The 23771-nt window shown below is 49.1% G+C and overlaps 2 protein-coding genes across 29 annotated transcripts in view; both read right to left on the reverse strand.

Moving 5' to 3' along the window:
* The window catches only part of PUF60 (poly(U) binding splicing factor 60), a 57118-nt gene extending 38912 nt beyond the window's left edge, over nucleotides 1–18206 (reverse strand). For 2 of the 9 annotated variants that reach the window (XM_037891728.2, XM_037891722.2), the window contains exon 1: nucleotides 13815–13957. Coding sequence is in view for 2 of the 9 variants with exons in the window: in XM_037891727.2 (XP_037747655.1) it covers nucleotides 13815–13841 (27 nt within the window). In the remaining 7 variants the exon portion in view is untranslated. Of the gene's footprint in view, nucleotides 1–730; nucleotides 837–11127; nucleotides 11271–13814; nucleotides 14023–18085 lie in introns of those variants that run through there. The other 7 variants (XM_037891723.2, XM_037891731.2, XM_037891725.2 and 4 more) reach the window with 7 other exon arrangements.
* NRBP2 (nuclear receptor binding protein 2) overlaps nucleotides 18167–23771 on the reverse strand; it is a 65360-nt gene continuing 59755 nt past the window's right edge. For 12 of the 20 annotated variants that reach the window (XM_043538890.1, XM_043538888.1, XM_037891734.2 and 9 more), the window contains one exon: nucleotides 18167–19459. In XM_043538890.1, coding sequence (XP_043394825.1) covers nucleotides 19391–19459 — 69 coding nt within the window. In that variant the 3' untranslated portion in view covers nucleotides 18167–19390. Of the gene's footprint in view, nucleotides 19460–19536; nucleotides 19669–23771 lie in introns of those variants that run through there. The other 8 variants (XR_005224199.2, XR_005224200.2, XR_005224201.2 and 5 more) reach the window with 4 other exon arrangements.

Genomic DNA, 23771 nt, shown 5'->3' on the forward strand with positions numbered 1-23771 from the left:
ACAATGTTAATGTGTTAAAACTTTCAACCTCCAAAGTAAACCCAAATTATCCAGTTTTCTTTTCTTTTTTTTTTTTTTTTTTGGGGGGGGGGGGGGAAGGAGGAGGAGGAGGGGGGGCCAAGAACCAAAGCTCAGAGTAAAGTGACTTGCCGGAGGCCATGCAGCAAATCAGTGTCAGAGCAGACACAAACTCAGGAGTTCCTGGTTCCCAGCTCTATACTAGTTCCACCTTCCTCTAAGGAGAGATCGAAAAAATGTCATAAACATACAACACTGCTGCAGCTAACAGAAATACTCTGTACACAGGCGCTTACAAGAAAACTTGCTTCATATGGGAACATCAAGGGCCCTGTGTGAGAACGCTAATGGCTTTTGGCCAAGTGACTTTGTTCAGGAAAGCCTGGTGTTTTCTTCTCCTCTTCTTCTCCTGCAGACTGTGGAGGGTGCACTGGGCCTAGTACTTCCCTATCTCCTGGCAGAGCACAAAAGGAGTATTATCTCTTACCAAGTCCTCAGTGATAAGATAATCCAATTGGTTAAGAATGACAAGGTAACAATTACCCCTCAAAGGCAGCTAGTCCCTATTTCTATTATGGCTATCATGGAATCTGGCCTAGTTAACACACCAGGAAAGGGTTGGAAGAGGAGGAGAGAAATGGAAGGAAGAGGGAAAAAACAGGAACGGGAGGCGGATAACTCTTTATAAAAGTAATAAATAGAAACTGGATACCTGTTGCTATGAACACTGCTTCTGTAAGGTGGTCAGCGTTTTACGGTGATTTGAACTCCAAGAGTTCAGGCACACTTGTTGCAAAATTATATGGATGGGAATTTCTCTAAAGTATAAACACACACAAGAGAAAAAAGAAAAATACAGAATCTAGTTTATTTTAGGAAATGTGAGTGACAAACAAAAATACAAAGATTAAACAAGACTTGAAGAAACAAGCAGAATGAAGCTGTAAATAAACAAGCACTCTCCCGTACACACATTTTAACTGGCTACAGCAGAAGGAAGGGGTGAGGGTGAAATGTCACACTCCCTCTCCTGCATCAAGGCTTGGGAACCTGTTATTAACACATGCTGGAGTACCACAGCCCAGTATAGAGTTAACAGAATGCCTTGTGGGAGGTGCCATCATTTTCATCTCTTTTTTTTTTTTTTTTTTAAAAAGGACTTGTACAGCTCTCTCTGAATAACTCCCTGGCTGCAGTTTCTGTCACCGGAAATAAGGCACAAGTCTGGAAATAATGCATAAATTTTTAACAGAGGGTAATTAACCATTGGAACTATTTACCAAGGGTCATGGTGGATTCTCCTTCACAGCCAATTCTTAAATCAAACACTGGATGTTTATCTAAGGCTAGTCTACACCCGCATATGTAGAGCGCTGGGAGTTAAATCAGCCCTGAGAGACAGCAGCAGAGAAAGTGCTGCCGTGTGTTCACATTGTTAGCTGCAAGTGCAGTGGCGTGGCCACATTAGCAGCTCTTGCAACGTCACAGAGCGCAGTGCATTGTGATAGCTGTCCCAGTGTGCAAGTGGCTGCAGCATGCTTTGGGAAGGGTTTGCAATGCCTAATGAGGCAGGCACAGCATCACATGATGCAGGTTTCCCAATCCCATTGTTCCAGGGCATCCAACTAGATTGCCAGCTGCTTTTCAAATGGGGGGGATGGAGTGTGACAGGGAGTGTGTTGTGTGTATGTGGGGGGGAGGGGGCGCGACAGTGTGTTTTGGGGGGCTGAGAGTGCATCAGCATGCGGTCTTGTAAGTTCAGACAGCAGCAGGGGAAACCACTGAGGTTTCAGAGTAGCAGCTGTGTTAGTCTGTATCCGCAAAAAGAAAAGGAGTACTCCTTTTTTTAGGGGAAACCACATCAGACCCCACCCCCCGCGCCCCGCTCTCTCTCACACACAAATACCCGCGGGTCCTGCCTCTGCAGCAGGAGCATTCCACAGTAATGGTTTGCTTTGTGTCCCGGAGCAGAGAAGCATGCCAGCTGTCAGAAAACAGAGCTTTGAAAGGGGATATCCACATGCCTGCAGCTGAGTTCAAAGCAACTAGAGTAGCCATTTGACTTCAAGAAATTATGGGATGTTTCCGGAGGCCAATCACAGCACAGTAATGCAACACCTCGTCCACACGGACACCCCAGCACTCCAGGCGGGGTGCAGAAAGCTCTATGCTTCTCGTGGATGTGGATTATCAGGGGTGCTCCAGCTGTGGAGTCCAGGCGCTTTAAGTGCCTTGCCAGTGTGAACACCTCAGGAATTAGGGCACCCGGGACTGATTTAATGCGCTCTAACTTGCAAGTGTAGACAAGGCCTAAGAGATGTGCTCTAGGAACATTTTCAGGGAAGTTCTATGGTCTGTGTTTTACAGGAGGTCAGAGCAGATGATCAGAATGGTTCCTTCTGGCCTTGGAATCTATGAATCTATAACTGTCACCGAGCTGAGTTACATCAGGACACTTGCTCTCTTTACATATATCAAGAGGCCTGGCATTGACAAGTGCAGATTTTATAACACACTTTGTACGATTCATAGAAAATTAGAAATAATTCTAGCAGAGAAACATCATCATTAGCACATCCCTCATAACCTGACAGTGTCGGTCCCGCCTTGCCCACACAGCTCAGTATCCCTCAGGAAATTATTGCAAGGAAGGGAAGATCCATTTCACCCAATGAATGCAGGCGGGTTGCAACAAGCTGCAAAAATCTCTCACACAGATTGCTAGTCATTTTTCACTTACAGAAAACTCCCATTTATATGTTTAAAAAAACCCAATGAATTTAAACCTACTAGCCTCCCACAGCATAGAATCTGTGTTCCCAGTTTCAGCACAGAATTTTGATCCAGAATTTAAAAGCCCCTGGAAATAGAAATTCTACCCAAAAATTCTCACAAGTGAAAGACATTCATTATACTTTTAATGGGTGTACTGAATACAAAACTCCTGTTAACTGGACAGTAGATCCTCATAGAAATTACCTATGTTATACTGCTGCTATTATTCTCCCCAACTAAGACGACAGTCACACGGTTATCTTTTGGAAATATTTGGATACTATCGTGATAGGCACCAACTCTTTAGATGGAATTTCATTGCTGGGGTTACTGTGCTGTTGGAGTAAGATGTAAGACAGCTTTGAGCAGGTAAGGTCTTTAGAAATAGAATATACTTTTCCTCAAGAGTCAGGGTGTTAATCCTAGCATTCTATTGAAGCTCTTGTGCTTCCCTACATTTCACCAGCGCTACTGAGTAGAAAAGCTGTTCTTAACAATCCGTCACAAAAGTCTACTGTGTAGTGATACTGGCAGGAATGGACAACGGTACTCCAGCTAGTAGGAGCCAGCAACTTCCCAGCTCTAATCTATACTCCAGCCACTCAGGCCCTGTGCTGACGAGTGTGACAGACTGGTGGTGGTCTGTGTCAAACTGTGAACTCCATTTTGTGACTGTAACCGCCATAACAGGTTAAGATGTTCAGGTGATGTTGAACACGAGTCTAATCTTTGAGGGAGGCCTACTCTAGACACCAGGGCCTGGTCTACACTACAAATTTAGGTCAATGTAAGTCATCTTTGACTCAAAGACTTCATCTCTGGTCCTGCTTTGAGCAGGGGGTTGGACTAGATGACCTCCTGAGGTCTCTTCCAACCCTAATCTTCTATGATTCCATGATCTTTCGTTGACCTATTTGTGCATCTCTATATTCAAATTTCTCTAGCTGATGTAAGCACCCCATTACTGTGACAGAGTAAGACCATCACGCTACAAGGCATGGAGACATGGTCAACCTACTGAGGTTGATGTTGTGCAAATATAGGCACTTTGTGATCTCTGTTGACCTTAGTAGTCCTCCAGCAGTTGTCCCACAATGCCCCAGTTCCTATGACAGTGACCACTATGATCACAATTGTAAACTCCTTTGCCCACGGGTCACAAAGACCGGAAGCTGCTGCCACCCCCCTTAAAACCTCCTGCTTATTTCTGAAATGCCTTTTTCTGATTGCCCTCCTCAGCGAGCACACCTAGCTTGCCCTGATGGTGTTCAACTGCCCAACCAACCATTCTGGCTCTGTGCACTTGACACGCTCCTGCCTGGAGTAAAAAGGCGGTATTAGATCTCCTGGATCTGTGGGGAGAAGAGGCTGTGCAAGCACAGCTACAGATCAGCTGTAGAAACGTGGACATCTACAAAAAGACTGCATGGGAGATACAAGCAAAAGGGTGAAACTTGGATCAGCAATAGCCATTGGCCATTATCTTTGAAAACTCGTGGTGATCGGAGGTGGTCCCGGACTATCGGGAAAAAGGCAAATATAGTGCACCCCCAATCTTTAAAAAAGGGAAGAAGGAGAATCCGGGGAACTACAAACCGGTCAGCCTCACCTCAGTCCCCAGAAAAATCATGGAGTAGGTCCTCAAGGAATCTATTTTGAAGTACTTGGAGGAGAGGAAGGTGATCAGGAACAGCCAACATGGATTCACCAAGGGCATGTCATGCCTGACCAACCTGCTTGCCTTTTATGATGAAATAACTGGCTCTGTGGATATGGAGAAAGTGGTGGATGTGATATATCTGGACATAAGTAGTGCTTTTGATACGATCTCCTACAGTATTCTTGCCAGCAAGCTAAAGAAGTATGAGCTAGATGAATGGACTATAAGGTGGATAGAAAGCCGGCTAGATGGTTGGGCTCAATGAGTAGTGATCAACAGCTCGATGTCTAGTTGGCAGCTGGTATCAAGCGGCATGCCCCAGGGGTCGGTCCTGGGGCCGGTTTTGTTCAACATCTTCATTAATGATCTGGATGATGGGATAGATTGCACCCTCAGCAAGTTTGCGGATTACACTAAGCTGGGGGAACACGTAGATAGGCTGGAGGGAATAGGGTACAGAGTGACCTAGACAAATTGGAGGATTGGCCCAGAAGAAATCTGATGAGGTTCAACAAGGACAAGTGCAGAGTCCTGCACTTAGGACGGAAGAATCCCATGCACTGCTACAGGCTGGGGACCGACTGGCTAAGCGGCAGTTCTGCAGAAAAGGACCTGGGGATCACAGTGGATGAGAAGCTGGAGATGAGTCAACGGTGTGCCCTTGTTGCCAAGAAGGCTAATGGCATATCAGGTTGCATTAGAAGGAGCATGGCCAGCAGACTGAGGGAAGTGACTATTCCCCTCTATTCGGAACTGGTGAGGCCACATCTGGAGTATTACGTCCAGTTTCGGGTCCCCCACTACAGAAGGGATGTGGACAAATTGGAGAGACTCCAGCAGAGGGCAACGAAAATGATTAGGGGGCTGGGGCACGACTTACAAGGAGAGGCTGAGGGAACTGGGCTTGTTTGGTTTGCAGAAAAGAAGAGTGAGGGGGGGATTTGACAGCAGCTTTCAACTACCTGAAGGGGGGTTCCAAAGAGGATGGATCTAGACTGTTCTCAGTGGTGGCAGATGACAGAACAAGGAGCAATGGTCTCAAGTTGCAGCGGAGGTGGTTTAGGTTGGATATCAGGAAACACTATTTCACTAGGAGGGTGGTGAAGCACTGGAATGCGTTACTAGGGAGGTGGTGGAATCTCCTTCCTTACAAGTTTTTAAGGTCCAGCTTGACAAAGCCCTGGCTGGGATGATTTAGTTGGTGTTGGTCCTGCTTTGAGCAGGGGGTTGGACTAGATGACCTCCTGAGGTCTCTTCCAACCCTAATCGTCTATGAAAACAAAGGACCTGTGCCAGGTATAGCACAAGGCTGTGGAGGCAAACAATCTGACGCTGAGCTGCAGACTGCTTCTTTTGCAAGGAGCTGCATGCTGTATTTGACAGGGACCCAACCAGCACTTTGTAACCACCACAGATGTCTCAGAGGAGCCCAAGACAGAGACCCTTTCATGAACAGGGAGGAGGAGGGGGGAATATACAGCATAGGGTCCAGCTACGCCACGAGCCGGGACCGGTTCAGCACTCCACCAGTCTTACTAGTCCTACCAGCCGAGCACGGATGAGCCTGGTGAAGATGTAAGTGTGTGAAACAGCATCTATTAGGAATAAATATTTTTAAATCAGAAGGGCCAGATAACTTGCACCAAGAATCCTAAGAGAGTTGGATGAGGAGATCTCTGGCCAGCTATTAATTTTCAAACAAATCCTGGCACACCAGGGAAATTCCAGAAGAACAGAAGAGTGCTAATGTTGCACCAATACTCAAAAAGGGCCAGCGGGATGACCCAGGCTGGGCTGCTAACCTGACATCAATCCACAGCAAAACAATGGAAATGCTAATGTGGGATTCAATCAATAAAGAATATTTTCATCTCTTTGCTCTTTGAACTCTCACAGGGCCAGGGACACTAAACTAAAGCAGGTTTCAGAGTAACAGCCGTGTTAGTCTGTATTCGCAAAAAGAAAAGGAGGACTTGTGGCACCTTAGAGATTAACCAATTTATTTGAGCATGAGCTTTCGTGAGCTACAGCTCACTTCATCGGATGCATACTGTGGAAATCGCAGAAGACATTATATACACAGACACCATGAAACAATACCTCCTCCCACCCCACTCTCCTGCTGGTAATAGCTTATCTAAAGTGATCATCAAGTTGGGCCATTTCCAGCACAAATCCAGGTTTTCTCACCCTCCGCCCTCCCACAAACAAACTCACTCTCTTGCTGGTAATAGCCCATCCAAAGTGACCACTGTCTTCACAATGCGTATGATAATCAAGGTGGGCCATTTCCTGCAGAAATCCAGGTTCTCTCACCCCTCACCCCCCTCCAAAAACCACACACACAAACTCACTCTCCTGCTGGTAATAGCCTATCCAAAGTGACCACTCTCCTTACAACCTGCATGAAAATCAAAGTGGGCCATTTCCAGCACAAATCCAGGTTTTCTCACACACACACCCCCATACTCACACAAACTCACTCTCCTGCTGGTAATAGCTCATCCGAAGTGACCACTCCCCCTACAATGTGCATGATAATCAAGGTGGGCCATTTCCAGCACAAATCCAGGTTTTCTCACCCCCCCCCCACACACAAACTCACTCTCCTGCTGGCAATAGCTCATCCAAACTGACCACTCTCCCCACACTGTGCATGACAATCAAGGTGGGCCACTTCCAGCATAAATCCAAGTTTAACCAGAACGTCTGGGGCGGGGGAGGAAAAAACAAGGGGAAATAGGCTACCTTGCATGATGACTTAGCCACTCCCAGTCTCTATTTAAGCCTAAATTAACAGTATCCAATTTGCAAATGAATTCCAATTCAGCAGTTTCTCGCTGGACTCTGGATTTGAAGTTTTTTTGTTGTAAGATAGCGACCTTCATGTCTCTGACTGCGTGACCAGAGAGATTGAAGTGTTCTCCGACTGGTTTATGAATGTTATAATTCTTGACATCTGATTTGTGTCCATTTCTTCTTTTACGTAGAGACTGTCCAGTTTGACCAATGTACATGGCAGAGGGGCATTGCTGGCACATGATGGCATATATCACATTGGTGGATGTGCAGGTGAACGAGCCTCTGATAGTGTGGCTGATGTTATTAGGCCCTGTGATGGTGTCCCTTGAATAGATATGTGGGCACAGTTGGCAACGGGCTTTGTTGCAAGGATAGGTTCCTGGGTTAGTGGTTCTGTTGTGTGGTATGTGGTTGTTGGTGAGTATTCGCTTCAGGTTGGGGGGTTGTCTGTAGGCAAGGACTGGCCTGTCTCCCAAGATTTGTGAGAGTGTTGGGTCATCCTTCAGGATAGGTTGTAGATCCTTAATAATGCGTTGGAGGGGTTTTAGTTGGGGGCTGAAGGTGACAGCTAGTGGCCCACCTTGATTGTCATGCACAGTGTGGGGAGAGTGGTCAGTTTGGATGAGCTATTGCCAGCAGGAGAGTGAGTTTGTGTGGGGTGGGGGGGGCGGTGAGAAAACCTGGATTTGTGCTGGAAATGGCCCACTTTGATTTTCATGCAGGTTGTAAGAAGAGTGGTCACTTTGGATAGGCTATTACCAGCAGGAGAGTGAGTTTGTGTGTGTGGTTTTTGGAGGGGGGTGAGGGGGTGAGAGAACCTGGATTTCTGCAAGAAATGGCCCACCTTGATTATCATACGCATTGTGAAGACAGTGGTCACTTTGGATGGGCTATTACCAGCAAGAGAGTGAGTTTGTTTGTGGGAGGGCAGAGGGTGAGAAAACCTGGATTTGTGCTGGAAATGGCCCAACTTGATGATCACTTTAGATAAGCTATTACCAGCAGGAGAGTGGGGTGGGAGGAGGTATTGTTTCATGGTGTCTGTGTATATAATGTCTTCTGCGATTTCCACAGTATGCATCCGATGAAGTGAGCTGTAGCTCACGAAAGCTCATGCTCAAATAAATTGGCTAGTCTCTAAGGTGCCACAAGTCCTCCTTTTCTTTAAACTAAAGCAGAGGACCCCAGGGTCAACCTGGGTCCTCCCTGAAAGACATTTTATATGGACAGAGATTACTACATCTCTGTCAGATTTAGGAACCAGAGATGGTAATTCATTTGTGTGTACGTTTGCTTGCTTTAACTTGTAAACTACTTTCTCTTAGGCTTTGTCTACACTAGGCTTTTTCTACACTACACTGTGAAAAAACATCCCCCTGACCGCCGTAAGTTCTACCGACAAAAGCGCCGGTGTGGACAGCGCTATGTCGGTGGGAGATGCTGTCCTGCCAACATAGCTACTGCCATTCATTGGGGGTGGTTTAATTGTGCAGGTGGGAGAGCTCTCTCCCGTTGGCATAGAGCTGCTACACGGGAGACCTTACAGCGGTGCGGCTGCTGAGATACAGCTGTGCCACTGTAAAGTCTGTAGTGTAGACCTAGCCTGTGTTGGCATAATTAAATCACCCCCAATGAGCGGAAGCTATGTCGGCAGGAGAGTGTCTCCTGCCAACAGAGCACTGTCCACGCTCGCGTTTATGGTGGTGAAACTTATGTCGGTCGGGCGTGTGTGTTTTCTTTCACACCCCGGACCAACAAAAGTTTTACTGACCAAAAGTGCTAGCGTAGACATAGCCTTTGTTAATAAACTTTATCTAGTTTATTACAGGATTGGCTACAGACGTTGTCTTTAGTGTAAGTTCTAGGGATTGTGACTGGTCTCTTTGTACTGGAACCAACCTGCATGTTTTGGCATAAATGACCATCTAATCACTAAGCCCAGCTTGCCTGGGTGGCAAAATAGACTGGAGAGCATAAGGAGACCATTTGTGACTCCATGATGAGACCGATATCGTGATCCAGAAGTTCACACTTGTTACTGGGTTGCTGAAATCAACCTATAAAACATACCACCAGCTTGGAATGTCTGTCTTGTTCTACCCTGAGGTAGGCACTCATGGTCATGAGCCACTCCAAATGGTGTAACAATCAGGTTCCCCTCTTGGTCCAAAATACAGCCTACGTGCTGACCTTTGAGGCACACAATTACTAAAAGAGACTTCTGCAAAGGAAGAGGTTTGACCGGAGTGAGCTCTGTGTGGGGATGAGTTTTGTTGGCAGTTATGAGGTTAGCTGCTAGTTATTAATTTTGTTTTTGTAATTTATGTCAAGGTTGCCATTTGTTGACCCAAAAAGTAGTGTTTTGAAAACAAAGAACAATTACTATCAAACATACGAGCATAAGAATGGCCATACTGGGTCAGACCAAAGGTCCATCCAGCCCAGTATCCTGTCTGCCAACAGTGGCCAATGCCAGGTGCCCCAGAAGGAGTGAACCTAACAGGTAATGATCAAGTGATCTCTCTGCTGCCATCCATCTCCACCCTCTGACAAACAGAGGCTAGGGACACCATTCCTTACCCATCCTGGCTAATAGCACTATCAATGCACTAATGTCTAAAAAAATTTTAAAAGTTTAGTCAGTGCATTAGGATCGGTTGTATATCATATGATTGGTTGGCACACACAGTTCTGGACACAGATAATATGAATCTATAGAGAAGGTACAGAGGAATCAACAGGGTAAAAGATTTCCAGGGTAAGAACTATAAAGAAAGGTAAAGGGAAAAAAAGGTTTGTTTTACTAGAAAGGAGACCATCAGGACCAGAGGCACAGATAGCGGGAGCACCACTGAAGTACTCAGGAAGAGGATAAGCTCAAAAGCAGAGAAACAAACTAATAAGGCTACAGATGTTCAGGGGAAACACAAGTATATAGAAAAAGAAAAGGAGAACTTGTGGCACCTTAGAGACTAACAAATTTATTTGAGCATATGGAGGGCTATTAGTGTATGCAATGGACTGCCAAAGACAGCAACAGAAACTACAACTAGATACATATTCACAGAAGGAAGGGGCATTTCAGAGAACAGACCACACAAAGATAAGCTTAAAATGGAGCTACGACCTGACCCTCTGTCCCACTTCAGTACTGTGTAGCACTCTGAACCATGCAAGCCTCCTGGCACTTGACCTAAACGTTAAGCTCCAGACACGAAAGTCTTTATTTTCAAATTCAGGCACACAATTGCACCTGAAAAGTACACATGAAATTATGCACTTAATTTGTGCTCACAGCTGTTATGTACCAGATACTTCAGAAGGAGTGAAAATAGGACAAGTTACCAAGTGATTCATCTCTTATTGTCCAGTCCCAGCTCTAACAGTCAAGAGGCTTAGGGACACCCAGATCATGGCATTGCGTCCCTGACCATTTTGGCTAACAGCCACTGAGGGACTGATCCCCCATTAACTTATCTAATTCTTTTTTAACCCAGTTATATTTCTGGCCTTCAAACCACCTCATGGCAATAAGTTCCACAGGTTCACTGTGTGAAGAAGTAATTCCTTATGTGCGTTTTAAACCTGCTGCCTATTAATTTCATTGGGTGGCCCCTGGGTCTTGTGTTAATGTGAAGAGGTAAACTCTAGATAAAGATAACATGAACAGCGCCATCATAAAGGATATGCAAAGATAACATCTACAGAGGTACATTATTAACATGCCTACAGCCCTTTAAAAATGTAAAAAATTATATAAACACTAAATACCAGTACTAGTGGGATGCTCTGAGGAGTGAATGAGAGCAGCAAAAAAAAAAAAACCACACCACACTAAATGATAGTCAAGCATCAAAGCCACTAGTACATACTCATAATTAAGCGATTTAGGTCTGCACTGCTATGGTCCCAAAGCTGTTCTTCAGTCAACCAAAACAGCCTATGGTGGAGTTCTATCAGATTCCTTGATGTCTTTCCCCGACAATGGCCCAAGCATTGGCAGAATGCTCTTGTCCCATTATCATGGTCCACTTCAAAGAAAAGAAAGCAAAATAAAGAGCAGATATGTAAGGCTTCTATTTGATTTTGGTCTCGCTGGAAGAGCTCATACACTTTCAGTGACAGAATTCACTTTTGCAGAATTGCAGAATTCTAAATATTTTATTTCAGAATTTCTTTTGGATGCCATTCTGAATATCCAATCGCTATTCACAAAAAGAAGCTCAAAACAGCCACCCAAAACCTGAGCAGTACACTTCCATCTTTGTTTCTCTCACTCCTCTTATATATACAGGATCATGCCAGTACTCCTTGCAAATAGCACAAGTTACTAAGAACTTAGCCACTAACTTTGCTGCACCTTTTGGTGACAGAAGGAGGAAAGACAATCAAGTAATTTGTCTCTTCTCCCACATAATACCTGCAGAAAATGGAAGAACAGCAGAGTAAAACTACTATTGCCTGGAAACTACCAAGTCATTAATTACTTCTCTACTACTCAACATGCCAGGGACATCTGGCCACACATGCCTCCAGTGTTGCCCAATGTTCCAGGCATGTTGCCTTGTTCTATTGAAATCAGAATGGAACACCACTGCTCAGCTCCCAAGATGAAGAATCTGCAGAAAGTGAATTAAACAGCAAAAAGAAAATTAAGAGGCCACCACATGTAAGGGAAGGTATCGCTGTGGAATACTGACACAGACAATGTGACAACTATGAAACCAATAGTGAAAAGGGTGAATACTGATGCTTAGTACCTCATGTATATTGAAGAAAATTAAGACTTATGCAGCAGTGTAAAATTAATGAAAACACATTCAGAAAAAAAGTTCAATTAAGGGAAAACTCCAAGGAAATGGCAACCACATGGAGTAGGAATTATATTTAGACGCCAATTTTTCTTCTCTCTTTCCAGGAGCAGAGCCAGAAAAAGGAAGCACAGTTTCCTCCATATTAATTATCCCAACAGCATACACTTCTTCCCTGCTATGTTTACATTTCACAAACTCTGCAGCTTTCCTCCTGCCATTTCACAATGCAGAGCACAGCTCAGAAGCTCCAATCTCTACAGACACAGAGCCTCTGACCTACTATACACTCTAGGGATGACTGCACTGGTACGTACGCTTCTCTACTATCTATTATCACTAGGCAGTAGTCTTGTCATCTTAGGCAGTTGCTGGAGAAAAGAATATAAGAATGACCAGACTGGGTCAGACCAAAGGTCCATCCAGCCCAGTATCCTGTCTACCGACAGCGGCCAATGCCAAGTTCACTCCCTCTGGGGCACCTAACAGGGAATGATCAAGTGATCTCTCTCCTGCCATCCATCTCCACCCTCTGACAAACAGAGGCTAGGGACACCATTCCTTACCCATCCTGGCTAATAGCCATTAATGGACTTAACCTCCATAACTTAACCTCCAGAGGACCATGGAGTCTCCAAACTGAAACTCCTCTTTTGGCCAGGGGTGGAAAGGAACCTGGCAAGAACCTCCTCCTGAAGATAAACATGAAGCTAAACCTCTTCCAAGTGTGGCTGTGTGTGGCCCCAAAATGGAGGACAAAGGGCTCTGTGTAAATCCTTTAAGGGCAATGAGAAGCCATCATTTTGGCACCATTCTCCAAAATACACTCAGATAATAAATAAGTCACTCACATTGAGACCTCAAGACAGAAACACTATGCAAATAACAGGTGTCAGAGTAGCAGCCGCGTTAGTCTGTATCCGCAAAAAGAACGAGGAGGCCTTGTGGCAACTTAGAGACTAACGAATTTATTTGAGCATAAGCTTTCGTGGGCTAAACCCCACTTTATGCTCAAATAAATGTGCTAGTCTCTAAGGTGCCACAAGGCCTCCTCGTTCTTTCTAGCGGGGAACAGGAATCCCCTTCTTTGCCTTTAAAACAAGACAGTAAGGCCTGCCGCGGTCTTCACCCCCTCCACCTAAAGCCCCAGTCTGTGCTTCTGCTATGGCTTCATCTACCCCCAATGCGCCCTGTCCGGTGCCGCCGACCCCGGGGCCGGCTGGACACTTCTGCCGTGACCCTGGCCCAGGGACGGCCACGCGCTCCCCGCAACCCTGAGGCAGCCGGTGCGGCTCGCGAGCGCTCGGGCCCGAACAAACGCGTTAGTCTCCGCGGGGCCGCAAGCCCGCCCGCGGCTGCCGCCCTGCAGCCGGGGGGCAGCGGGAGCCCCCCTCCCCCCAGCCCGGAGACTCGCCGCCGCCCCCCCCGCGGGGCCCCTTCCCAGCCCGCCCCCCCGCGGCCCAGGAGCCAAGGCCAATCAAGGGGCCCAGCCCGCGCCCCGTTTCGCGCCCGAGCGCCGCAGGCCCGGCCGGAGCGAGACCACGGCGGCGCTGCGGGGCCCGCGGGCTCGGCCCGGGGGGGGGGCTCAAACGGCCCCTCAGGCTGCGCTCCCCCCCCACCCCGGGCCGAGCCCGCGGCGCCGCACGGACCCCGACGGGCGGGCACCCCGCGCTGGCCGCGCCGCCGAGACCGGCAGGGCAGCGGCGGCGGGTCCCCGGGGCTGCCCCGGCGCAGAAGGGCCCACTCACCAGGGTGATACTCGTCGTCGTCGCCATCTTGTCCAGCCGGCGCTGGGCCCCGCCGCCTCGTCCTCGGCGGGAATCTCGCGACCGGTCAGCGCCTGCGCGGAGCGGAACTCTCGCGGGATCGTCCCATCTGCCGCTTTAGATGGGAACTCTCGCGAGAACTGCCTCGCGGCCCGAACGGGAGGAGCTGCGGAGCGTGGCTCGCTGGCTCCGCCCACTAGTGCCAGCGGAGGCGCGGGGCAAAGCCAGTGGGAAGCCCCGCCTCCCCCAGCTCGGACGGGACCCGGGAGGGGCCAAGGCCGGGGCACGTCCCGCGCCTGCCCTGGGCGCTGCGGTGACCGTGGGGCGTTCCGCGGCGTGGGGCCGGGCAGCAGCGAGGCGCCTGGAGGGGCAGCTCAGGGTGCGGGCAGGGGGCAGCTAGGGGCTGTGTGCACTCAGGGGGGTATCTAGGGTCAGGGTGCGGGCAGGAGGTAGCTGGGTGGAGGCAGGGGGTAGATCAGGGGGCAGCTAGGGGTTGGATGCAGGCAAGGGGTTAGCTCGGGGCAGGCAGGGGGGGTATCTAGGGTCAGGGTGCAGGCAGGGGTAGCTAGGGGTTGGATGCAGGCAAGGGGGTAGCTCGGGGCAGGCAGGGGGGTATCTAGGGTCAGGGTGCAGGCAGGGGCAGCTAGGGGTTGGATGCAGGCAAGGGGGTAGCTCGGGGCAGGCAGGGTCAGGGTGCAGGCAGGGGTAGCTAGGGGTTGGATGCAGGCAAGGGGGTTGCTAGGGGCTGTGTGCACACAGGGGTAGCTAGGGGTTGGATGCAGGCAAGGGGTTAGCTCGGGGCAGGCAGGGGGGGTATCTAGGGTCAGGGTGCAGGCAGGGGTAGCTAGGGGTTGGATGCAGGCAAGGGGGTAGCTCGGGGCAGGCAGGGGGGTATCTAGGGTCAGGGTGCAGGCAGGGGCAGCTAGGGGTTGGATGCAGGCAAGGGGGTAGCTCGGGGCAGGCAGGGTCAGGGTGCAGGCAGGGGTAGCTAGGGGTTGGATGCAGGCAAGGGGGTTGCTAGGGGCTGTGTGCACACAGGGGGCAGCTAGGGGTTGGATGCAGGCAAGGGGTTAGCTCGGGGCAGGCAGGGGGGGTATCTAGGGTCAGGGTGCAGGCAGGGGTAGCTAGGGGTTGGATGCAGGCAAGGGGGTAGCTCGGGGCAGGCAGGGTCAGGGTGCAGGCAGGGGTAGCTAGGGGTTGGATGCAGGCAAGGGGGTAGCTCAGGGGGCAGGCAGGGGGGGTATCTAGGGTCAGGGTGCAGGCAGGGGTAGCTAGGGGTTGGATGCAGGCAAGGGGGTTGCTAGGGGCTGTGTGCACACAGGGGGCAGCTAGGGGTTGGATGCAGGCAAGGGGGTAGCTAGGGCTGTGTTCAGGCAGGGGGTAGTTGCAATGAGGGAGGTTTAGATTGGATATTAGGAAAAACTTTTTCACTAAGAGGGTGGTGAAACACTGGAATGCGTTACCTAGGGAGGTGGTAGAATCTCCTTCCTTACAGGTTTTTAAGGTCAGGCTTGACAAAGCCCTGGCTGGGATGATTTAACTGGGACTTGGTCCTGCTTTGAGCAGGGGGTTGGGCTAGATGACCTTCTGGGGTCCCTTCCAACCCTGATATTCTATGATTCTATGGTAGCTCAGGGGGCAGTTAGGGGTTGGATGCAGGCAAGGGGGTAGCTCAGGGGGCAGGCAGGGGGGGTATCTAGGGTCAGGGTGCAGGCAGGGGCAGCTAGGGGTTGGATGCAGGCAAGGGGGTTGCTAGGGGCTGTGTGCACACAGGGGGCAGCTAGGGGTTGGATGCAGGCAAGGGGTTAGCTAGGGCTGTGTTCAGACAGGGGGTAGCTCAGAGGGCGGCTAGGGGTTGGATGCAGGCAAGGGGGTAGCTCAGGGGGCAGGCGGGGGGGTATCTAGGGTCAGGGTGCAGGCAGGGGTAGCTAGGGGTTGGATGCAGGCAAGGGGGTTGCTAGGGGCTGTGTGCACACAGGGGTAGCTAGGGGTTGGATGCAGGCAAGGGGGTAGCTCGGGGCAGGCAGGGGGGTATCTAGGGTCAGGGTGCAGGCAGGGGTAGCTAGGGGTTGGATGCAGGCAAGGGGGTAGCTCAGGGGGCAGGCAGGGGGGGTATCTAGGGTCAGGGTGCAGGCAGGGGTAGCTAGGGGTTGGATGCAGGCAAGGGGGTAGCTCGGGGCAGGCAGGGGGGTATCTAGGGTCAGGGTGCAGGCAGGGGTAGCTAGGGGTTGGATGCAGGCAAGGGGGTAGCTAGGGCTGGATGCCAGGAGGGGTTGTGTCCGCGGGGGTGCTGCTGCTGTGAGACCCAGCTATGTGCTGAGCTACCCCCCGCCTGTGCACTATCCCTAGCTACCCCTTCTAGGTGGCACAGTGAGAGTGTCTCTGCTCCTTGTGGCTGTGTGCATGCTGGGCCAGGCCAGGCCCGTCCTGCACAGTCACTGTGGCTATCAGCACCCCGTGGTTTGCCGCCACCAAGGACTACACCTACCTGAGCTTGGAGACTGAAGAAACTGACCTGGATGCGCAGAGCACTGGGCATTGCCGCTTGCCCTCCCTGAACATTCCTCTGTCGCCCCCCCCCCGCCACCTGTGGGTTACAGGGCTGAGGGCAGGTGAGCGGCAACGCCAGGTGCTCTGTGCGTGCAGGTCCGTTTCCCCACATGGGCTGTGCTGTGAGGCATCAGGAGCTGTTCTCCCACTCTCCCCTTACTCAGCCCACGTGGAGAAACTGACCTGGATGCACAAAGCACCTGGTGTTGCTGCTCACCCCCTCCCCCACCCCACACTGGTGCTCTGCCCATGATGGCGGAGCACCTGGGACTGTGTGCTGCAGCTCACAGTTTGGGAGCCCCTGGGCTATATGATCACAGTGGGCCCATCTGACTTTATAATCTACAAATCTACCCAAAATCTGTTTTTGCAGAAGAGGTTGGGTGGCAATTAATTGTGGCAAAATGGTAGAAGTAAAATCAAAATTCAGATTTATCTTTTAATTTTGAAGAGACCAACCAGCTCAGCATCTCATGCATGAACATAAGAACGGCCACACTGGGTCAGACCAAAGGTCCATCCAGCCCAGTGTCCTGGCTCTCGACAGTGGCCAACGCCAGGTGCCCCAGAGGGAATGAACAGAACAGGGAATCACCAAGTGATCCATCCCCTGTCGCCCATTCCCAGCTTCTGGCAAACAGCAGCTAGGGACACCATCCCTGCCCATCCTGGCTAATAGCCATTGATGGACCTATCCCCCTATAATTAATTAATTGTTTTTTGACCCCTGTTATAGTCTTGTGGACCCTGGTACAGTGCCACAACTGGAAAGCATGTTGGTGTCTAACAGCAGGTGCAAAAGATTGGCAGACCTAACTGATCCGTAGGCTGGGACTCAGTTCTCGTATTCTCAGTGCAGAGTTGGAAGCTATCCCTTTTGGGCATGTGCCTTTTCACACTTACAGAATGAGATACAGGCTCAAGAGGCGGATCACATAGCGTTGTCTTTAAAGAGTGTGAGGCGCTCAGATACTGGGCTGATGGAGGCCATATAAGTACCCAAGATATCGATTACAAGCCCTTTGGGTTGTTTGCACTGTATTTTTTTAGTGAGTTCTTCCGCCAGGAAAAAATATTTTGGAGCAGGGGAGCGTGTTGATGAAAAAATCACAACAATCCTTGGTGCTGAGCAGACAGACTGCTGTGTTTTGTTTTGTTTTACCAGCTGGAGCTCTTTCAGGGTGTGGAGCATCATTCCTCAACCTCGGATCATCCTTGCCTCATGCATCATGTACTCTAGGGAATGCATCCGATGCAGTGAGCTGTAGCTCACAAAAGCTTATGCTCAAATAAATTTGTTAGTCTCTAAGGTGCCACAAGTCCTCCTTTTCTTTCTAGGAATTGTGTAGAGATTAGCTAACAAAATACACCACTGCAGAGCACAGCAAAGTCATTGGGAGGAAAAATCTCTGGAGAAATCAAGCTGTGACGTGTTGGTTATACAAAGAAATCACCAAGGGGAAAACCTAGGGGCCAAACTAGAGCTAATTGCTCCATCAGGGATATGAAGTAGGCACCACACAAAGAAAGCTTTCAGCATTTCCATAGAATCAAGCCCAGACTTGCCCTGGCTTAAGTGGAAAGAGTGAGAAGCCCGGCTGAATTAAACGTCCAGAGAAAGTTTCTCCATCTAATTTGTTCAGCGTTTCAGTGTACCTGACGTTCTGGGTAAGCCACTTGGAACATAGAGGAAGCTACCTTACCCCTTCTTTGTGTAATGGGGAAAGCAGACAATCCACAACGACTCTGAATGGGTCACTCAGTCATCATGTTTCGCAATGGGGTTTGTTCTTTTCAATCCATTTATTGAAATGTCAGTATCCACAAAGTTAGCACAATATCAGCACTTGGAAAACTCACGTAATTAAACAGCCAGGACAGCGTGGCAAAGCAGCTCAGCATGGCAAGCCCAGCACACCAGGGTACAGTCTGCGCTGCATGGCAAAGCATACGCAGCCAGTACTAGACAGGGAATCAGGCACAGTGTAAAAAAGTCAGCGTGGCCCGTATGGCACAGTGCGAACTACACTCAGAGCAGCGAGGTGCAGGCAGAGCAGCATGGCACAGCTTTTGATACACAATTCCTATTTGCATAATATTCCAATCTTGAACCTGACAAGCAGCAGCTATATTTGCCCCCATTCTCCCGTCTAATGATGGAAATTCCACATTTCACAGGAGAAACAGGGAAGGAAGAGACATCAAGGCTTTTCCCTAGGACGTAGCGAAATTTTGGAAGGCTAAGAGACAAACTTTGAAATGAGAGAGGCTGTGCTCAGTACCAGTGGTTCTTCTGTTGATCCATATTTTATGAACCACCTGATGGTTCTGGATTCCTGCAATTTCTTCCCATGCCATGTCAGTCAACTCACAATGTCCTCTCCTCAGCCTAGCAGAGGGAGTCCAGTTCTTATAAGGCATTGCAATGGCTCCTTTGCCCTGGGAGAACCCAGCAGAGCAGGAGGAATCAGGCCTGGAAAAGGGGTGGAATGTGGCAGACAGGAAACTACTCAAGATCCTCCCAAACCTGCACTCCCCCCAACCCGACTCACTCCCTGCTGTGACCATTTCCAGCTGAGGAAGCGAAGTGATGGCCCACAGTGAAGGTGCTTCTTGCTCCCAGAGGTAAATTTACCGATTGTGAGCTCTTGCAGCAGCTTTGCATCTTCAAAAACCCCGCCAGCCAGAAGCTTCCTGCATGATCCTCCACTCCTTAAACCACCTCACCGCTCGCCCTGGCCTCCTTCAGAAGTGGGGACTAAAGAGCACATTCTTGGTGGGTTCCTGGTAACAATGACGCATGTCTAATGCCTCATGTTTGCTGGTTCTTTCTCTTCTTGCCATTGTCTTTCTGAATCACAGGCCAGATGGACAGTAGAGATACAGCCAGGAACAAATGGCGAGGTCACCTCTGCAGCAGAAAGTCTGATCAAGAGCCCCTTCTGGCCTGGGACAGTTCCCATCCTCCTTTGGGGGGCACCTGTCTGCCCAGAACTCATCGGGGTGACTCACAAGGGAGGAGACCGGTGCTTGTGGAAAGCATTTTCTAGGAAGTTGGCCAGCATTTCACAGTCATCCTAGGAGAAAGGAATCAGCAGGTTAATTAGGCTTGGTGTAGCTGAGAGCACTCCCCACGTCTAACCCTCACCATCACCTCTCATGTCTCTGTGTTAGCAAGGAGAAGAGCAGGGCTGTGGAGATCCAGAGAGGCAAAGGTCAGATAAGCAGAGCAACTGATGCTGTAGAGGGGTCATCAGATTGCCAGGAGCCGCATGGTAACATTCTCCTACCCAAGTGAAGGAAGGGTTGGTTAATTTCCCTGCCGCGGAGGGTCACACACACCTCGACACCCACAAAATCTCCGGCTTGTGAAAGACATTTCTCTCTGCTTCTTAACAGAAAATTGTTTAAAGAAAAGGAGTACTTGTGGCACCTTAGAGACTAACCAATTTATTTGAGCATGAGCTTTCGTGAGCTACAGCTCACTTCATCGGATGCATACTGTGCAGTTTCCACAGTATGCCTTCGATGAAGTGAGCTGTAGCTCACGAAAGCTCATGCTCAAATAAATTGGTTAGTCTCTAAGGTGCCACAAGTACTCCTTTTCTTTTTGCGAATACAGACTAACACGGCTGTTACTCTGAAACCAGAAAATTGTTTGACTTTGGAATCAACAGATTGTACCAGGAGCCATGTATTTTCCAGAAATGCTCTATGGGCAGGGACTCTTGTTCTCTCCCAAGTCTTCCCTGTTCATTTTGGCAGATGACCTCTGTGCTGTATGGTTCATATGCTCAGGAGGCCATCCAGGAACGAAGTATAAATGCATCATCTTGCAAGGGCCCGGCAGATAAAGCTGTTTGCCAAAGGAGCTGACTAACTGCTCGGGTAGGGTCAGGATTCAGCTTGAGGAATTCTCCCAGACTTCACTTACAGTTTCCAAATTCCCAACTCATGGCCAAAACGCGACACCATTTTTTGGCAAAAATAAGTGTGTCTGCTTCCTCCTAGCCAGGCTTCCTCCAGGCTCCTCTGCTACTCGAAGCATCTGCATTCCCCTGGCTCTGGACTGCTGAACTAGCTGGGCCCTTCCTAGCTCTGAGGCCACTGAAGAGAAATGTGCTGTGCACAAGTTTCGTAGTGCGGGAACTGATTCCATCTTCTGGCCAGGTAGAGACTGGGAGTGGCTAAGTCATTATGCAAGGTAGCCTATTTCCCCTTGTTTTTTCCTCCCCCCCCCCCAGACGTTCTGGTTAAACTTGGATTTATGCTGGAAGTGGCCCACCTTGATTGCCATGCACAGTGTGGGGAGAGTGGTCAGTTTGGATGAGCTATTGCTAGCAGGAGAGTGAGTTTGTGTGGGGGGGGGGGGTGAGAAAACCTGGATTTGTGCTGGAAATGGCCCACCTTGATTTTCATGCAGGTTGTAGGGAGAGTGGTCACTTTGGATAGGCTATTACCAGCAGGAGAGTGAGTTTGTGTGTGTGGTTTTTGGAGGGGGGTGAGAGAACCTGGATTTCTGCAGGAAATGGCCCACATTGATTATCATATGCATTGTGAAGACAGTGGTCACTTTGGATGAGCTATTACCAGCAAGAGAGTGAGTTTGTTTGTGGGAGGGCGGAGGGTGAGAAAACCTGGATTTGTGCTGGAAATGGCCCAACTTGATGATCACTTTAGATAAGCTATTACCAGCAGGAGAGTGGGGTGGGAGGAGGCATTGTTTCATGGTGTCTGTGTATAAAATGTCTTGTGCGATTTCCACAGCATGCATCCGATGAAGTGAGCTGTAGCTCACGAAAGCTCATGCTCAAATAAATTGGTTAGTCTCTAAGGTGCCACAAGTCCTCCTTTTCTTTTTGCGAATACAGACTAACACGGCTGTTACTCTGAAACCTCTCCTTACAATGTGTATGATAATCAAGTTGGGCCATTTCCAGCAAAATCCAGGTGGACTCCTCCTGAAGGTCGAGACAGCAGACTGGACTTCTACATAGAGTGCTTCCGCCGACGTGCACGGGCTGAAATTGTGGAAAAGCAGCATCACTTGCCCCACAACCTCAGCCGTGCAGAACGCAATGCCATTCACAGCCTCAGAAACAACTCTGACATCATAATCAAAAAGGCTGACAAAGGAGGTGCTGTTGTCATCATGAATAGGTTGGAATATGAACAAGAGGCTGCTCGGCAGCTCTCCAGCACCACTTTCTATAAGCCATTACCCTCTGATCCCACTGAGAGTTACCAAAAGAAACTACAGCATTTGCTCAAGAAACTCCCTGAAAAAGCACAAGATCAAATCCGCACAGACACACCCCTGGAACCCCGACCTGGGATATTCTATCTACTACCCAAGATCCATAAACCTGGAAATCCTGGGCGCCCCATCATCTCAGGCATTGGCACCCTGACAGCAGGATTGTCTGGCTATGTAGACTCCCTCCTCAGGCCCTACGCTACCAACCCCTCCCAGCTACCTTCGAGACACCACTGACTTCCTGAGGAAACTACAATCCATCTGTGATCTTCCTGAAAACACCATCCTGGCCACTATGGATGTAGAAGTTTTCTACACCAACATTCCACACAAAGATGGACTACAAGCCATCAGGAACAGTCTCCCCGATAATGTCACTGCTAACCTGGTGGCTGAACTTTGTGACTTTGTCCTTACCCATAACTATTTCACATTTGGGGACAATGTATACCTTCAGATCAGCGGCACAGCTATGGGTACCCGCATGGCCCCACAGTATGCCAACATTTTTATGGCTGACTTAGAACAACGCTTCCTCAGCTCTCGTCCCCTAACGCCCCTACTCTACTTGCGCTATATTGATGACATCTTCATCATCTGGACCCATGGAAAAGAAGCCCTTGAGGAATTCCACCATGATTTCAACAATTTCCATCCCACCATCAACCTCAGCCTGGTCCAGTCCACACAAGAGATCCACTTCCTGGACACTACAGTGCTAATAAACAATGGTCACATAAACACCACCCTATACCGGAAACCTACTGACCGCTATTCCTACCTACATGCCTCCAGCTTTCACCCAGACCACACCACACGATCCATCGTCTACAGCCAAGCTCTGCGATACAACCGCATTTGCTCCAACCCCTCAGACGGAGACAGACACCTACAAGATCTCTATCAAGCATTCTTACAACTACAATACCCACCTGCGGAAGTGAAGAAACAGATTGATAGAGCCAGAAGAGTTCCCAGAAGTCACCTACTACAGGACAGGCCTAACAAAGAAAATAACAGAACGCCACTAGCTGTCACCTTCAGCCCCCAACTAAAACCCCTCCAACGCATTATTAAGGATCTACAACCTATCCTGAAGGATAACCCAACACTCTCACAAATCTTGCGAGACAGGCCAGTCCTTGCCTACAGACAGCCCCCCAACCTGAAGCAAATACTCACCAGCAACCACATACCACACACCAGAACCACTAACCCAGGAACCTATCCTTACAACAAAGCCCGTTGACAACTGTGCCCACATATCTATTCAGGGGACACCATCACAGGGCCTAATAACATCAGCCACACTATCAGAGGCTCGTTCACCTGCACATCCACCAATGTGATATGCCATCATGTGCCAGCAATGCCCCTCTGCCATGTACATTGGTCAAACTGGACAGTCTCTACGTAAAAGAATAAATGGACACAAATCAGATGTCAAGAATTATAACATTCATAAACCAGTCGGAGAACACTTCAATCTCTCTGGTCATGCGATTACAGACATGAAAGTTGCGATATTACAACAAAAAAACTTCAAATCCAGACTCCAGCAAGAAACTGTTGAATTGGAATTCATTTGCAAATTGGATACAATTAACTTAGACTTGAATAGAGACTGGGAGTGGCTAAGTCATTATGCAAGGTAACCTATTTCCTCTTGTTTTTTCCTACCCCCTCCCCCAGACGTTCTTGTTAAACCCTGGATTTGTGCTGGAAATGGCCCACCTTGATTATCATACACATTGTAAGGAGAGTGATCACTTTAGATAAGCTATTACCAGCAGGAGAGTGGGGTGGGAGGAGGTATTTTTTCATGCTTTGTGTGTATATAAAAAGATCTTCTACACTTTCCACAGTATGCCTCCGATGAAGTGAGCTGTAGCTCACGAAAGCTCATGCTCAAATAAATTGGTTAGTCTCTAAGGTGCCACAAGTACTCCTTTTCTTTTGGCGAAAACAGACTAACACGGCTGTTACTCTGAAACCTTAAATGGGACAGTAAGTGAGTGGACTCCCAAGGCCTAGGTACTCCCCCTCGGCAGCCCTCATGCCCCTGAGGCATAGGGTGTTGTGGAGAATTAGAGAGCCCTGTGTTAATATATTGGCAGCAGAACCCTGCCCGA

Source organism: Chelonia mydas, chromosome 2, assembly GCF_015237465.2.
Source record: "Chelonia mydas isolate rCheMyd1 chromosome 2, rCheMyd1.pri.v2, whole genome shotgun sequence".
Taxonomy (NCBI): Eukaryota; Metazoa; Chordata; order Testudines; family Cheloniidae; genus Chelonia; species Chelonia mydas.